General features: G+C 40.4%; 2 protein-coding genes across 5 annotated transcripts; one reads left to right on the forward strand and one right to left on the reverse strand.

Moving 5' to 3' along the window:
* Positions 1-42: 42 nt before the first annotated feature.
* Positions 43-8,412, reverse strand: dixdc1a (DIX domain containing 1a). Of its 2 annotated transcripts, XM_037467695.2 has the most exons (16): positions 8,145-8,412; positions 7,875-8,043; positions 4,791-4,939; positions 4,530-4,675; positions 3,739-3,828; positions 3,485-3,538; positions 3,334-3,384; positions 2,980-3,084; positions 2,805-2,858; positions 2,618-2,710; positions 2,166-2,243; positions 1,627-1,788; positions 1,410-1,476; positions 1,131-1,239; positions 819-927; positions 43-599 (listed from the first exon to the last, which is right to left on the reverse strand). In XM_037467695.2, exons 2-16 carry the CDS (start codon positions 7,895-7,897, stop codon positions 516-518), a joined length of 1,374 nt encoding a protein of 457 aa, XP_037323592.2. In that variant the 5' UTR covers positions 7,898-8,043; positions 8,145-8,412; the 3' UTR covers positions 43-515. The 2 variants fall into 2 exon arrangements, with proteins under 2 accessions (XP_037323592.2, XP_037323601.2); XM_037467704.2 differs by lacking the exon at positions 2,166-2,243.
* Positions 8,413-14,295: 5,883 nt separating this feature from the next.
* Positions 14,296-16,900, forward strand: nkapd1 (NKAP domain containing 1). Of its 3 annotated transcripts, none has more exons than XM_037462694.2 (6): positions 14,296-14,432; positions 14,733-14,809; positions 15,355-15,443; positions 15,574-15,714; positions 15,910-15,963; positions 16,395-16,900. In XM_037462694.2, the coding sequence occupies exons 2-6, from the start codon at positions 14,741-14,743 to the stop codon at positions 16,777-16,779; spliced, it is 738 nt and encodes a 245-aa protein (XP_037318591.2). In that variant the 5' UTR covers positions 14,296-14,432; positions 14,733-14,740; the 3' UTR covers positions 16,780-16,900. The 3 variants fall into 3 exon arrangements, with proteins under 3 accessions (XP_037318591.2, XP_037318584.2, XP_037318599.2); XM_037462687.2 differs by having other exon boundaries at positions 14,335-14,461; XM_037462702.2 differs by lacking the exons at positions 14,296-14,432; positions 14,733-14,809 and adding an exon at positions 14,964-15,236.
* The last annotated feature ends 293 nt before the right edge of the window (positions 16,901-17,193 follow it).

A 17,193-nucleotide genomic window follows, 5' to 3' on the forward strand; every position in this document is an offset into this window, starting at 1 on the left:
CATTACCGTACCGCCCGGTGAGTAATTGACAACAAAATGATCCATGGGATAATTCATGTTTATTAAAACATCAACATTGATGAAAAGCAACGTCACTATTTGGCAATCCGGAACGTGGGACAAATGTCACAAAACACTTATTTCAAGGTTTGCATACTATCAGTGATAAAAAGCCTTTTAGAGAAAAACTTAGAACATGTTACTTTTTTGTAAATTGCAATTTCTACATTTTCAGTTCTCGGTGTGGCATTGCTGACCGTTGATTGGTCGCTCCACAAATTCATTTAGAGCAAACAATTCCCTTAAAAAAAGTGGTAGGCTTACACAAATGTCAGGTGAAATTATTTTATATGAAACATTCACTTTTAAAACGTGGATTCATAGTAAAGTGGTGTAAATCCATTGGTCCCAGTTATTGGCATTATACTTTTCTATTGTGGCATCACAAGTATTTCAGTGAAATCCTGGTCCAGTGAGAACTGAGGTTTGTAGCGGTGATCTGTGGTATTTGGGCTCTACCTCCTCTCTCCGTGGTCCTCCTCCACCCACGCTACAATCTTCCCTTCCCAGCCAGGCACGACGGCTCCGTCGTGGAATACCTGAACAGCCAACATCCAACACACCTGAGAACCACTTGCATCAATAACGTACAAAGGTCCGGACAGACAATGAAAATGACTACTGGGCCCTCCTGCAGTGTTATAAAAGTATCGCCAAGCCACGGCTATTTGTAGCATGGCTCACTCCACAACAGACATTTTATATTTGGAAGCTGAAGTTGAAAACTAGTAGTGGCTACATTTTAGTACCACGCCTACCTCTTCCTTCACTGTGCCAAACTCCGGGTCGAGGGCCTTGAAGTGGTATCTGAAACTGCCATGTCTGTCCACAGCAGCTTTGAAGTCTCGCAGTGTCACCTCGCCCAGCCTGTAAGAGCACAGCATCAAACATGATGGATGCACACATACACCCACCCGGACATTAAGCCTTTCTATAAATAAACATCTAACCAGCGCAGATATTTGATCTATATGAAGCTCGCACGATTTAGAATCAAACCATGTGTGCTCTGCATGCAGCTCTAACCAGAACAGCAATAAGACTGTTGGATGAAGTGTGTTTATTTTCACCTTTTTGGGATGTTAATCAGAAACGGAGTGAGCGAGCGATCGGTGAAGTAGAGGACTTTAGTACAGACGCTGGTGTCCAGGCCCGGGCTGCTGAGCGAGTGCGCCATTTCTGGAAATAATCACAGAACACAACAAATGCCGTTGTTCCCAACCTGCCAGCGCAAACAGAGCCAATAATGCCCCTCCATACACAGCAGTGTAAAATCACAGCACAACTTGATTCAACAACCAGAATTGAGATGACGAATCCTAAACCAACAAGGATTTCGTTTGTCTCACTTGAGCTCTGGGGCCAGGAGTCACGGTCTGTCGAGTTGGCTCTGCGTCCCGGGGATTTAAATTCCTCCTGGAGGAGGACACAATTACTCGTGGGAAAACAATACGATGTGCATATCTTTTTGACTCACTTATCAGGTGACAGATGCACTGCTACCGATTAAGATTTCGTCACATTAATGACACGTGTGTGTGTGTGTGTTTGCGTGAGAGTGCGTACTCCTCTGTCCTGTCTGCGCTGGCTGTCCAAAGTGAGTAATCGGTCCATGAGACTGGCCACGCCTTGCTCCAAGGTGTCCAGGGTGTGATGTTGGGGGTCATGGCCAGAGAAGCTGTCCCTCAGACTGCGCAGTGCCTCCCTGACCAGCTGCAGCTCTTCCCCCTGGCACAAACAGCTTCTATGAATGCAATCCCCCCCTTTTCACATTAAGAGGCAATAGCTACCGAGGCCCATTTCACCAAGAAAATAAATTAAACGTATAAAAGTGGAGATTTGAAAAGAAATTCACTAAGTTAAAGTCAGTCTTCCGTCAACTGGTGTCTTCTGAGGATCTATTTTATTATTCTGATATGGTATAACAGGTATTGACGTGTTTTTCATCAATTTGACTATTTTCATTCATTTAATGCAAAACTATAAAATATTTGTTTTTCTCTTCTGACCAGAAATGTATTTCTATACAACAGTCCATCAAAAGAGACTAAATTAACAGCAATGGATGGTATTAATCAATGATTGAAATAAAACAGCGTACATACTGGGGCATTATGTTGGAATACTGCAGGAGACATTGTAGTCACTGAGTTATTGTAACCAGCACTTTCAGTCCTGAATGACTGCAAAAGGAAACACAATACATTTAAATGTGTAAATTAGGACGATGTTGTTCTATAATACGTTATTATCAACAAATGCCATGTCCGTTTCCTTATTAAAAAACATTTCTTATTAAAATATTTTTTTTAAATAAAAATTTTAATTAACCTTCTATTCCTTTATCTAATATTGCTGTAATTGTTTGTTGTTGTTGTTTTCATGTCTTGTTAATGTGACTCAATATTGTATTTAAATTGTAATTAGTTAAAATTGAATTTGTGTAGTGAACGTTGTAACCTTTGTTTTGAAAATGTTCTACGGATAAATGATTTAAATACAACATACATCATTTACATGCATTGTTTAAAGACTTTAAATGTATCATGAACCTTACCCGTCCAAGGTTTACATCATGTGCTTTATGTAGAGCGTCATCAAACTTTTGCTGCTGCTGCTGCAGTATTCTGTCCTTCCTCCCGAGCTGCTGCTGTTGTCACAAGAAAGAAGTGAAATGAATAAATATGCATATGCAGTTATGTAACCAAAGAATGCCTGATATTGAAAAAAATAAAAGACGATACCTCATATTCAGTAAGTAGTTTGTTCCGTTCACTCAACCTGTGTTTGAGCTCCGCCTGTGAACGTCGGCAGGGACACACCCATATCATGATGTACAAGTGTTGTACTGCTCTACATCCACAGGTCAATCAAGTCAATGATTTTAATGTGTTAAACGGAAATAATCACTTGTCTCACATTTTCCACTTCCAGCTGATCTTTAGCCATGTTGGACCTCAGTAGTTCCTGTTTTATTTGCAGCACAGCATCTTCCTGCACGGCCAGGCGCTGCTGTAAAGCATCCTAATGAGAAAGAGGGGAAATCAAAGAAAAGTCCCAAGAAGACCCGCATACAAATACATTAACAGCATTCCTCTAAACTTCATTACCTGCATTAAAAAATGTTAGAAAATAAAAGAAGAACACACAAATCTATACACAGTGTGCGCTAGTCCCGTCATTCTGGGAATGTGCAAGAGTAGAGTAGATTGAATTAAATCCCATAATCCGTTTCAATCCACACACAAAGGGAGACATATGGAGCAGGTTTACCTTTATGGCCTGAAGATGGCGTGCCTCCTGTTTGTTTCTCAGGAGTTCCCTCTGTGAGAGACACAAATTGACAGAGGCATTAGAGGAGGGGGGTCTTCGCTGGTGAGAGTAGTTCATCTATATCAGACTTAATTACAGTTACCAACTGCACCTTGAGATCAAGGGCTTCCTCCATGCTTTGGTCCAGGCGACCGCGGAACAGCACCTTCAAAGAGAGAGAGAGAGGGAGAGGGTGTGAGCAGCGTAATTATAGAATATAGAAAAAAAGCGTCTGAGGAGAAGTGAGATTCAGTTGCATACAGAAGCCGCTCCGAGAGGGGCAACAGAAGGGCCGACACTGACACTTCACCCAGAGTAACAACCAAGTGTTAGTTTGTCGAGTTCGCGGGAGAGAAGGCACTGTACCAGCTGCTGTTCAGCGTTAGCCCGGCTATCTCCGAAGCTCACGGAGCCGTCCTGGTCCTCCTCGGGGAGGGAGCCATGGAGTAGCAAGGCCTGAGGACAAATTACACACAAACACATATTTAGACTCAGAGTAAAAGCCTATGAGGAGTCATAATTAAATAAACATGGAAGTGACGCATGATTCATTTCTGTGTATTGGGATTGTTATACTTGGCTGCACAATAACGTTTCCATTCCAGGTGATAAAGCTGGTAAATGAAACCTGTCTAAATTGAAAGAATACTGAATAGCCTGCAGGAGAACTTCAGCTTCTTACCTGCTCTTACCCCCAGATAAAATAATAGAGCTACATACACAAAATCATGATGATTATATGATTGACTTCATAATAAGACTGAATAATCAAAATTACTTTTGTTATTTTCTTCTTCTGTATATATTATTTTGTACTTACTTACTGTATGGTGAACATAGTGTTAATGTATGTAACAGTAATAGTAATATTTCAAATATGAATACTGTTAATATTGATTATCGATGTCCCCCAGGTAGAAACAGTGATGTAACATGTCTCTCTGACCAAATCAGGTGTTCAATAGTTTCTTTGTTAATTCAACTTATTTTTGTATTAAATTTCCATTTCATCACATGTATTGAATCTTTTTAAACCTTCAAAATAATGTTAGTGCTGTTTTAGCTGTTACCTTCCTCTGGCACTTTCTATTCTGTCAATGTCCTTGTATTAAGATCCAGTGGTTCATTTATTTTAATGGGTTATCCCCGGGCCTCACCTGTAGGCGGAACACCATCCTCCTCGCCTCCTGCATCTCCTTCTCCAGCTGCTCCTGGTGGGCATCCAGCTGCTCCTCCCAGGACTTCTCTTCCTCCTGCACATGGTGGCCGAGGGAGGGACACAAGCCACACAGAGACACAACCTCTGAAAGGAAGTGAGGTACAGGGGGGTAAGAAGCAATGTTTTTTTTTCCTTTTCTTTGTATAGATTAATTGTATGGTATATCGCCCCATAAAAGTTGATGTGCAGCACACCAAACCTGTGAGAGATTTCTTCTCTGTCAGTCCAGATGTGTCATCCCCCTGCTCCTCAGACTGATTGTGGAGTGTTTCTTCTTTAGGGGTGTCAGCCGACTGGGTGATAACATACTCCTCTTTGGGGGAGTGAGCTGGGCTGGCTGAGCTAAGGCTGTAACAGATGGTGGGTACAGGCAGGAATGAGGACGTGTGTGTGTGTGTGTGTGTGTGTGTGTGCTTGCATCCTTGCCAAATGGCAATAAATAAACCTAGTAACATAAAAATGAAGATGTGAAATTTAAAATTCCCCCAAAAGAGTGTGCAAGATCTGAATTCATTACACCAGGGCAAAGTATATAAAAAATAGCTGTTTTTAAACACACAGGGCCCACAATAAACAGTGCATCACTGACAATTAATGAAAACACATGACAGAAAAAGGATTTAGACCTGTTGAGAAGATACACAGGAGGCCCATGGATGCATGCACCTCTGTCATTTCTCCCAAAGCAAATTGCTCACATAGTTTGCTCCCACTTTTGCAATCATTTCAAAACATAACGCTCCTATGAATTCGGAGTGGCTGCGGTTGCTTGTTTTATCTTGAGAGCCTCTCCGGACGCCCGAGGTAGAGCCCAGTTGTCATCTTCACTCTGCAGTGTTTGTAGAAATGAGATACAGCTACTTTGACCTGTGACCTATGGCTTTATGCATGATTTAAAATTAAAAATGAAATTCTCCCTTTTTTTCTGTGGCTGCATGGGAAAACAACAACTGGCCCGTTTCTGCAGAAACTGATCTGTACCCTATGCTAGAGAAGGAAGAGAGACTCATCCCAATTCATCACCCTGCTCCTCAGGCCCAAATAACTAAGAGGGAAGAAAACTGTTGACTTAACTGTGGGAAAAAAAAACAAAGAATGTCCCGAGGGATTGCATTTGCTTAGTTAGACATGTTCTTCACATAGATTTGCAGTGAGATTTAGATTATATCTGAGGACATTTTTTGCTTCTCCAATGGCATTAGCCCAAGTAAATACCATAACAGATATTGCTTGAAATTTTAACGTTTAAACTAAATCCATTAATGAAAATACATCCAATAAGTGTTGATGAAAGTCAACCTTGTGGTGCATCAATGAAGTTATTTTGATTCATCATCTGAGGACCATTGCTATCTATACCACATGTCATGGCAATTTATCCATTAGCTGTTTTTTTGTCTTGACCTACATTATGTGGTTAGAATGAATAAAAGTATCATTTATGCTGTTAAATTAGGAGAATTAAATCACATAAAAACTACACCAAACTGAGCTATCAACTGTACAGCTTCTAATACTTCAAAAGGAGCAATTTCACCAGGTCACATAAACACATGAACTGAGTGTCTTATCAGGTGATTATCTCAAAGCGTTTCGGGGAAGGGGATCAAAGCAGCTGCCTTCGACTAATCTTGTCACTGCAGACAATGACATTATTAATGTGCCCTTTATCATTGTCTCAGCGTGCAGCAGTTCAATAAACCAACAAATTCATTTTAGAGGCTTCCTGCTGTTGCTGTTGCACCAAAAGAACATACAGATCAGGAACATATGGGTTAAACCAAAGATTAAGCAGTGTGATTTGCAAGAGATGAGCTTCAGTGCAACAGATTAACATTGTTTCATCCGTGGAAAGTGGATCGGTGGAAAGTTACAGGGGGACATTTATTATAGAAAGGTGTTTAATTGCAGCTCTGAAGTACTCTCTTATGTTTATTTTATTTTTTCTGCTGCATCATACTTCTGCTTCCCTATTCTTCGGAGTGAAATGTTGTAATTCTTACTTGACTACATTTAGCTCTAGTCACTGGTTACTTCCCATTTTTTACATTAAAAAATGCATTATTGTTTATGAAATAAGATGCGTCTTTTGAGATTAAACTAGTGCTTACACTGATTCCTTATATGTAAAAAGTGGCGTCCACTCTGGGCCTCAGATGTTTATGAATTTGTTAGGTGAGAGAGATTTACCCTTTAAACCTCTCAAGATGGTTTCATTTAAATTGCTTTACGTGTATCAAAAAGGTTAATTGGAGGTGATGTCCTCTCCTCTCTCGGGAACACTGTCTCTCCACCGATAATTTATTACATTACAACTCCACCCTTCACAACTGACTGGAATGGGTCTCTAGATGACTTCCCCATTTACTGCAATACCATGAACCGAATCTTCAACATCTAAAGATCGACTCTTACATTTTCTATTCTTGTGATCTGATATTGAACATACATCTATGAGCAACTCAATTTCCCTCTGGATAAACAAAGTTATATATACACACATATACAACGTATTTTTACTTGTTTCTGTTCCCAGTTATCATGTTGTGACCCCTCGGATACTGACCAGGGGGCCAGACCCCTATATGTAGGCTGCAAAGCACTCGCTTAAAGACTGGACTGCTTACAAAATGTTTAAAACTCTCCCCACATGGGCCAGCTACAAGTGTAAAATGTTTCATTGCTACCAATAACCTTGTAATCAAACCTAAAATGATAATTCATTGAAAGGCGACCCATAGTTGTCCCACATAAAGTACAAGCACAAAGCAATAACCAGCTAGGGGTTAATTAATTCATTATAGTAGTTGATTTTTAGATTTAATAACGTACCAAATCTAGACAAAGATGATGAGTCCAAAGGGAGCTTTATTTCCGTGTGGAATGGAACAATATTGTATTTGTTTTAATATAATTTGAAATGTACCATCTTCTTCCAAAGCATGGAGCAGAAGAGCCGGTAATGGAAGTTACACAGTGGTTGCTAAGCGATATCAGCTCAGCTCAGAGAGGCAGGGACACACCCACATCTACTGCATTGTAAACACTGAACAATAGCCTGCAAAGTTAGGCTTTCCGAGTCATATTCTCATAGGGATATGCATTTCTAACATTAGACTGAGACCACCATGCAGTGCAGCTAGATTATCGAGGTGATGTCTTGTCTCCTGTATTTATATCTCGGCTACTGATGCACTCAGTAGACAGAAAATAGCAGCCTGGATTGACATAATGGTACTATTTTAATTACAAAATTTAAAAAAACAGCTACACAAAAACTTACCATTTCATCTGTTTGGCTCCCATGCTGGTGTTTACGACCTTAACCCCCCCATATAGCCGTAGCCTCGCATCTGGGTGATGCTGTGAGGACCATAGCCCAAACAATGCCACAGACGGCGGGGAGGGGAGCAGCCTGCGAGCAGCAGCCCGAGGCGTCTCCGCGTCGCTCACTGCGCACAGGCACAAAGAACAACACGTCACAGTCCTGTCCAGCGGCATACACCTAAAACACTCAGCTCCAAATCCTAATCAAAAAGATTATAAATCATACCAAGGCTCGGTCCTAGCTTGCAGCGAGAGAGAGAGAGAGAGAGAGAGAGAGGGAGAGGGAGGGAGGATTGGTGCTCAGCAGCTCCAGTGACTGAAGTCTGCCTGGTTCCTCATTGCTCTCGCCTTGTGCTCGAGCTCACCAGCTTCCATTCACGAACACAATGTTTTTTTTGTTCCCTGCGGACAAGAACTGATGCAGCTCTTGTGCATCCTTTTTTTCCTCCGCCGATGTTTTTGCATGTATTCCCTCTCCCCTCCCTCCCTCCCTCCCTCCCGTCCTCCCCCCTTTTCTCTTCTGCTCGGACGCACTGGCTTTGAAGCAATCCTTCCCTTTTCTCCAGCCAGCGTGGATGCCTGGCTGTGTTTACCCTCCCCCTCTCTTCCTCATTCCTCCTCCCTTCTTTCCTCACCGCTCTCGCCACATGAAGGAGGGGAAGGGGGATATTTTGTGTGCCGTGTGTCACCGCAGCGAAAACTGGAACCCGCATGTGAATCGAAGCATCTATGTTTGTTTTATTTGTCACAAAAAGGTCAGGCTTGCATAACAACAAAATACCATCCAAGCCAAACCAAGTGAAAAGGTAATTATATATTGACACAGGAAGTGCAGCAAACAACTGGTATTTATAGAATGCACACATGAGCCTGCAATTATACTGCAGTTTATAGTTAAGTCATTACTGTGTATTGTGTGCAGGGATTGTTGCTGCCCTTGTGACAGAAATAACAAGAGTTACGCAAATCGTTTTCTGAAACATGAGAGCCATCAGATTAAGGCAAAGTGTAAAAAGTGTCGACTTTATAGTTTGAGCAGCAGGCAACAGAAATAAAAGGCTTTCTATAACAGGCGTCTTGGCTGAGCACGCTGTCATCGAGCTGTTAGAAATGTTACTGGAGTCCTCAGTAAGATTGTGAAATTGGTCTCTCAGAAGCAGCTTGCAGTTCAGCCCAGAAGAGATTGACATTTTCTTACATTCTGTCTGAGCACCATTGACATGTATGCTTTAAAGAAATGTGCTTTTCAATGGCGCGATATTACATAGCCGTGGAAATGTATCAGACTAACGCAGTGGTAGTTTTACAGTGGAAGACACAAAAAGTCTATCTATGTGTCCTGTCCACCCTATTTGGTCAGTGCACTTAGTGAAATAGAGTATATAACACTTGTGTTGCTTTAGTAGCTCAGATATAACATCGAAATGCAGTATTTATAATCTATGATACAATTAAAGTGATCATACACTATTATCCACCATAGTTCAAATATCCTGTTCATTTTTTTATCATATGAAAACCATAATCAGTACTTATAGGCTATATATTTGTTATATGACTAGAACTTTACAAGTAATTCAGCCTCTTGCAAAGTGATTATGCGGTGCCTTATTCCTGTGCAGGCAAGACAAAACAAAAATATCCCATAAGGCACTTGAATCAAAGTGATATGTTCATCAACATTTTTATGGAAGAAGGATTAAATCCAGAGGAGCAACACTAAAGACAAACACCTCAGCTTATCTCTCCAAAGAATAAGTGGCAGGAATATTGGGCAGACGGAGCTTCAACTAAAATTGTACTTCCCCAAAGCCTTCAAATTCAAACTGTTCCTTTTTGCCCTTATTTTAATTCTTTAAATGTTTGTTAAAAGAGCACGGACACGAAAAGTTCCAGTACAGGCTGATGAAGAATATTTGAGAGACAATATGTGACTGATGGAATGGAATATATACAAGAATTTATTTTGCTGTACAAAATGTGAGGCATACACTGTGTATCCAGTGCAAACCACAAGCAATCAAGCATGCAATCGGCCTATTTGTAAATTAAATGAGTAGCTCAAATAGAACAAATTGTTTGCATTGTCACCATGGATTCTGATTGGAAATTGTGCAATCCATGAAACACAATTCACCTGTTTTTATTTCAGTGACCTTCAAAAAGATGGCCATGAAGCAAAACAGACTGATTAGATTTTGATCCTTAGAATCACATCCAATTTTTATGTCAAATACAATTTAGGAAGGAAATCTATGGTTGTTTATGTTTATTTTTGGGAGATAACAGAAGAGAGGGGAAGATGATTAGAATCAGTGTGCTGTCGTTATGAATCAACCTTTGTACAAACATATTTGGGCATTAAATAGTTGGCATAATGTAAATAATATTTTTGCTATAAAATGTTTGGAAAAATGAAACCTCTTTAAATAAATCAGGAAACTCTGTCTTTTGACCTGGATCCAGGATTTCAAAAAATAGAGTTTCCTGATTCATTTAAAGAGGTTTCATTTTTCCAAACATTTTATTATTTGTCCTTTGACCTGGATCTAGGATTTCAAAATATAAATACTTCCACCAAATTCTCTTGTTATCTGTTAAACAACTCTTCATACATCTAAATTACACTGAACAAAACCTGTTATTAAAATGCATTCAAAAGTAATCAATGGAAGTAGTGGAAGAGATATTTAGCTGCAGTAACAATATAAAAGAAGTTCTCAGCAAATTGAGCCTACTTAACTTAATTATGCTGTTGGTGTTCTTTCTATGGGAACAGCTGAAATCCTGCTTAGACATCGATTCAATCACTGACAAATGGTCTCTTCTGCAACTGTCGTTAAAGATCAGATCTGGTTTGACTTGTGTGGTATTCGTTTCAAGAGAAAATTACTTAAAGATTCTTACCTAAAAAGGCGTCCATGCTTAATTGAAATATTCTCCCTAGTAACTGAACCATCCAAAGTAAAATGTATTGTGGAAAAAATGATACAGGACAGAGAAAAAACAATTAAAAGTCCAACAATTTCTTGCTGTTCAGTTAAAAACCGAGCCTGTTTCTGACATTTTATATTGTGGCTCAAGAGGATGTCTGGAGAAAATCTGTGGCTTACTTCATTGGATGAGCTGCAGCTTCAATGTGTTATTTGCCAGTTAAGTCTTTCTGTGTAAGGTGTCACCAATATCCCTATCACCGTGGGCCATTTGACAACTTATTTTTGTCGTTGTTGCCAATAACAATTTACAAACCGTAATTAGTCCTTAAATCCACAAAGAATGTGTCATTGAGACTTTTTATCGTTTTCAAGATTCATATTTGTAAAAACAATGTCCCTGTGGGCCAGTTGTTCAAAGGTAAACTGATCGGATTTTGGTTATCGGATTGGATCAAATCTTGAAAATGAGTTGTTCAAAAGGGAAAGAAGGAATCTGAAATCCGATTAGATCAGGGAATCCAATCCTAGTTTTAATCTGGATCAAACCTTCAGTTTGTGTTGTTCAAAACTTGTCAGTGGGATTTGGATAACTTTGATCCAAAAAAACAGGATTATCCTGATCCCAACAGGGGGTAGGATTTCAAGGTGGATTTCAGGAAGAAAATGTAGTAAAACTTTAAAATTGGTCAAATAATACATTTGTATCATTTAGTGTATATACTTTTATTTATATTTTGCACTTGACTTGTGTAACCGTTGTAACAGTGATAAAGTAGACATAGGCTAACAATTAAGCTATTCAGTATAGTAAAGTAAAAATAAAATAAAAATTATCGTGTCCCCATGAAATAATCCCCCAAACAGATTTCAATAAACAAAAATAATATATTCATTTTTCGGTCATTCATCACCGTATATTAATTTCAAAGAAACAATCATCAGAGATGAGCCTGTCAAAAATAATGTCTAACAATTGCATCCCTTACTATACGTCCAGTCAGTCCCTGATTCTGACAGACCACCAGAGGTTGGGCTGGTTCTTCAACAGGCTCAGGTGCATCACAAACATCATCACAGAGAGGGACATTGCGCCTGGTAGCGATGTTGTGCAGGACGATACACGCAAGTATTATGTTGCATGCTCCCTGTGGTTCCACTCGCAAGTAGTTAAGGCATGCAAAGCGTCTCTTCAGAATTCCATTTAAATGCTCAATTGCACATCTTGTTTTGCAATGAGCAGTGTTGAAGCGTGCCTGCGCAGGTGTGGTTGCTGCAAGAAAAGGAGTCATCAGCCATGGTAGGAGTGGATAGGCACTGTCTCCTAATATTATGCCATCCGGTCGGTTGGTTTGGAGCTCTCTGTATAAAGCACTCTCTCTCAGGATGCGTGCATCATGAACAGACCCAGGCCACTTCACGACACAGTTTGTGATGATGAGGTCAGCATCGCCCACAAGTTGGATGTTGATGCTGCGCCTCCCCTTTCGGTTGATGTACTCCCAATCCCTCTCATGAGGTGCTTGGATATGCACATGAGTGCAGTCAATAACCCCAATAGTATTGGGCATATTCCCCAAAAGAAAAAACTTGTGCTTGGTCTGGGCAATCTGGACATCCTTTGGAAGTGAAACAAACTGATTGACCAGGCTGGCCAATGCAATTGACACAGCTTTCACTACATCACTCAGTTGATTTGTCCACTCCTATATTGTCACCAACAACTTGGTAGAAAGTCCCAGATGCATAGAAGCGCAGAGCAATGAGGACCTGTTCTTCCACAGACAGACTGTGGCTCCTTCGGGTTCTCCGTTGAAGTTTTGGCCTGACAAGGTCTGCAATGTACTTAATATCAGCATTCCCAAAGCGAAAGCGAGCATACAGTTCTTCAGTGGTGTATTGCTCCAGTGGTTGTGCACGCTCAACATACACCCTTTGACGGTATCCTCTTCCACCAACACGGTGGTAGCGATGAACAATACCTGCCATGTCAGTGTCTCTCTCTAAGTCCTCTGAGAAAGGCTGAATATAAGATGGCTGTCAAATACCCACACACCAATTGGCTGACGTGCTGTGGCTTGTGTTCAATTAAATCAATCATGCCCAAGGCCTACAAATACTATTTTCACTACAACAGAAGCGGTGAAACCATGGACTCAAAAGGACCTAATTTCACTGTTGCAGAAACCCATGCACTGCTGGAGGGTGTTAAGTGCCATTATGCCTCAATAGTAGGAAGCTCTGTTGCAGGTGGAATGGTGACTAACAAAAGGAAGAAAGACATTTGGGTTGAAATCACCCAGAATGTAAATGCAATGGGGTCTGGCCAGAAGAGGACCTTGGAGCAAGTGAAATTTAGATCGAAGAATCTGAGGGCCAGAGCAACAAAAGACCTTGCTGAGGCAAAAAACACCCAAACAGGCAACAAACCCTTTAAGAAAGGTGAATACACAGATGTGGTTCTGGACATTATTGGAGGTGAGAACTCTAAAGCTCTGCATGGGATTCATGGTGTTGTAGGGGATGGTGAGCCTACAATTGTAGAGGAAAGTGAGCCAGTTCTTCCTAATGCAGAGGAAACATTCATTCTGGATCTCAGCCCTATTATTGAAGAACAACCTGGATCCTCACTGGTAGAGCCAGCAGTCACAGGAGCTCAGAAAAGAGGCTTGAAGCATCCTTTGCCGAATAATAATGATGATGCCTATGAATCACTTCTTAAACGAGAAACTGAAAGAGCAGAAGCGCAGATATTCCTGGCAGAGGAACAAATCAGACAAATCAAACTTCAGATCCGCCTCCTAAAAGCAGGGCTTGGAAATGCTGGTCTCTCCTCCTCAGATGAAGAAGAACCCTGAACATTCTTTATTTCGTTAACAATTGGATATTTAGCCATTTTATTTTTTAAAGATGTTTTCAAAATATCCACTATGTATTTGTTAATGTATATTTGTTTTTTATTTGTTGTGGTTCAGATGAGGGGTCATAAAAGTAATTATTTATTATAATTATTATTTAATATAATTTAATTAAAGTTAAATTATGAATGGAAGTGGATGTTTATGTTATTTTTGTGTTTTGGCTCAAAATGAACACTTACAGTGACCCTATGTTGGCTCTTACTTCTACCTGTTCTTTACATAGCCCACATTGTGATATGTTGTCCCATTTAGAGCACTGTAATCCGGATTTGGTAATCTTGAAAACTGTGTATCTGGATCAGAGTGATCCAGTCCAATGTTGCTTTGAAAAACCGGCATAAAAGTAAGATGGATTACCTGATCCTGGATAGGAAAAAAGGGGATTTCCAAATGCGGATAATTTTGATCCAGATTAAATGTTTTGAACAACTGGCCCTGTATTACTAAATCTGCACTGTCCACTAGCTGGGCCGGATGCCAGCTGCGAGTTCCTTGACGACTGACAGAGGATTGGACCAATAACAGCTCAGTGTTTCCAACATTCAGTGACGTTGTGTGTGACGTCAGTAAAGCGGAAGAACCGGTAGAGGCTTCACACGTTGATAAATCCATGCTACAAACAGTGTTTTGCTCCTCCTGAATGCGACGCGTTTTGGAAAGGTACAGTTCGTACATATTGGCGAAATTAAGTAAGAAGTGTGATAGCATTTGATTACGCATATTTTAAACACGGTAACTCTTGTCGAAATATATTATTGATCTGAATAACCAACATGGTTAGCCAGCGAGCTAACTGCAATGCATGTAGCGTTAGCTAACAGTACTTTATTTTGTAATATTATTATTATATTTTACAGCTGTAATATATTAAAGCGATCGATATGTCTACACTGGTATATTTTGGTTAGCTAACAAGGGATTGGCTGGGTCGTTTGATGAGTTACGTTTGTCTCATGTCAGGTGTGATCATGTCCAAGCAAACGCTGGGGAAGACGTTGTTGAGGAACGTAATCCGCCACACGGATGCTCACAATAAGGTGCGTTTGAGTTCATGTGTTTGTTAGACCTGGTTCATTAACCTGCTAAAACAATGACGGTGTAATGTAACAGCCTGGAAAAGTGCTTTGGAGAGTTTATTTCAATGAACAATTTGGAGGCAGTAGTTTGGGTTGCCGTTGAAGTGGAATGGCGTTAAACTGATTAAACTTACTTTACTTTGACTACCTGCATTCATATTATATGCAAGTAGTACATTTAAAGGTTTTAATTAGTATCAACGCAGTGTAGACTTATTTGTATGATTCACTTGCCTGACAAAGTGCAACCTTGCTTTACATTAAAAACAACAGTCCCCTCTGTTATAAAACATATATTAATTTAGCTTACTGATAAGTGACAGCTTTTGCACAAACTGAATGTTTCACCAACCAATTTGCAGGTCTGTTTGAGGCCTATATAACCTCTGTAAGTATTTTATTACTATATACCTCAATGTGTATTGAGGATCCAAAAACCACACTCACTATGTCACTATGAAAACGTTTGTCTGTGCCGTCTACTTACTCTTGTGGACCCACTGCAGATTCAGGAGGAGACAGAAATGTGGAAAACGCGAGACTGGCAGGTGCACACCTCCCACAACAAGCCAATGCCAGACACCAAGAGTGTGAGGTAAGAGCAGTAAATGTCGCACAAAAGCTAATATGGGAGTGTGCTTCACAATGTGACTCCTACGTTTAGTGAGCTGATACTGTATATTGCCATTTTGAGTATTTATTGTTGTGCGATGTTGTTTTTTCAGGGGGCAGATGCACTGTGATCGAACGTCAGATCAGCCTAGATATCTGAGTCAAAGCAGGAACCGAGTCTCAGAACATGATGACAGAGAGGCCCGGTACTGGAGTCGCAAACTGTATGAATTTGAGGCTGGTGATCCCGACAGGTACAGCAAATGGAGAAACCTCCATCTAACTATGCTTGTTTGTGCAAAAATATCAGAAGAGCCTATTTCTGGAAAGGTGAACATTGAATTGGTTTCCTTATTTGTATTCTAGACGTAGTTTGTTTCTCCATACTATAGTGTAAATATGGGGGAATTTAACATTGTTGCCATATTGATAATGTGTTCATGTCACAGGTGGGGACATAGTGGCTTCAAGGAGCTTTATCCTGAGGAGTTTGAAAGTGACAGGTAAGCAAAAATGCAACCCAACATCCAATTAGTACAAGATTTAGTATTGACCTTCCATGGAGTTGGGGCTCATGTGAGAGAAAGAAAACATTTACTTACTACATTACCTAATGACGTTAGTTAAATGTAATTAATGCAATGTAATTTATCAAGTCCTCACATAACCTACTCGGTAATCTAAATTTTTTTTTGGTTTTGATCTATTGATCAAAACAAAAAAAGGCAGGTTTGTAACATGTGCATCTTTATAATATCTATACATTAGATTATCTCTGCCTTCTCCATTTTCAGGTTAGTAAGCCAAAGCTGAGATAACCCTGAAATAAAAAATGAAATAAAAAAATCAATGTCATACTTGAGAAAGCTCCTTCAGAAGACAACAGTTTCCACTCAAGTTGTGACTCATTTTGTTTAATTGATCCTTTCTTTAGTGAGAAAAAGGTTCGGCGGCACAAAATGAAAAAGTCCAAGTCAGACCCAGAAGCGAGCTTATCAAAAAAATCCAAAAAATCCTCTCGAAAGAAGAAAAAGAAAAAGAAAGATGAGGAGCAAAAGCGTAAGAAAGACGTGTGCTCAAGCAGCGACCAAAGCAGCAGTGACAGCAGTGCTACTAAAGACAAGCAGCAGAGGAAAAAGACCAAAAGTCGACATAAAAACAAGAAAACTGGAAAAAAACAGCGGAGGGACGAAGACAGCAGCTCGAGCGACGGTGATGGCAAAGAAGAAAGACAGAGAGGGACTCAAAGGCGCAAAAAGCGAAAGCTGGACTGCCATAAAGAATCAGACTCTGGGCCGGACACAAAAAAGAGGAGCTGAAACTACTGTAAAGCAGCAGGGCAGCAAGGCTTAAGTGATGGTTCCTCAGATTGAGACTGAGAGACAGACACACAGCTCAGGTAACGACCGGGAAGAGATATTATTTTGTTCATCTTTACTTCCCAGAAGGCTTTTCTCTCTGCAGGGCCGCTCTGTATTATACTCTTTTAGACACCACCAAACCTATGCTGTCAGCCTTCTCTGTGGATTTTCTGCAAAGCAATACCTCATCCACCTCTGGACTCGAAGCACACTGGATGACTTCTGCGGTCGTGCAGCAGGAAAAGAGGAGAGCTGGGGTCTCCACCACCTGCCTCATTAACAACTCTGTCAGCTGCAGGCTCATTGATTGATCATTGACTGCGTGCCTCATGTGGGGACCTTCTGTTCTTAATTGAACACCGTTTTTTACGG

This window comes from Pungitius pungitius, chromosome 3, assembly GCF_949316345.1.
Source record: "Pungitius pungitius chromosome 3, fPunPun2.1, whole genome shotgun sequence".
Lineage (NCBI taxonomy): Eukaryota > Metazoa > Chordata > Actinopteri > Perciformes > Gasterosteidae > Pungitius > Pungitius pungitius.

Bases quoted from the DNA above. Each gene is read 5' to 3' on its own strand.
- dixdc1a (XM_037467695.2), bottom strand. From the start codon at position 7,897: ATGGGAGCCAAACAGATGAAATG. The intron at 4,940-7,874 runs GTAAGTTTTTGT...CATCTGTTACAG, and splicing joins GGAGCCAAACAGATGAAATG to CCTTAGCTCAGCCAGCCCAG. The intron at 2,859-2,979 runs GTGAGACAAGTG...CGACGTTCACAG, and splicing joins ATCAGCTGGAAGTGGAAAAT to GCGGAGCTCAAACACAGGTT.
- nkapd1 (XM_037462687.2), top strand. From the start codon at position 14,413: ATGCGACGCGTTTTGGAAAGGTACAGTTCGTACATATTGGCGAAATTA. The intron at 14,462-14,732 runs GTAAGAAGTGTG...GTCTCATGTCAG, and splicing joins GTACATATTGGCGAAATTAA to GTGTGATCATGTCCAAGCAA. The intron at 15,715-15,909 runs GTACAGCAAATG...TTCATGTCACAG, and splicing joins GAGGCTGGTGATCCCGACAG to GTGGGGACATAGTGGCTTCA.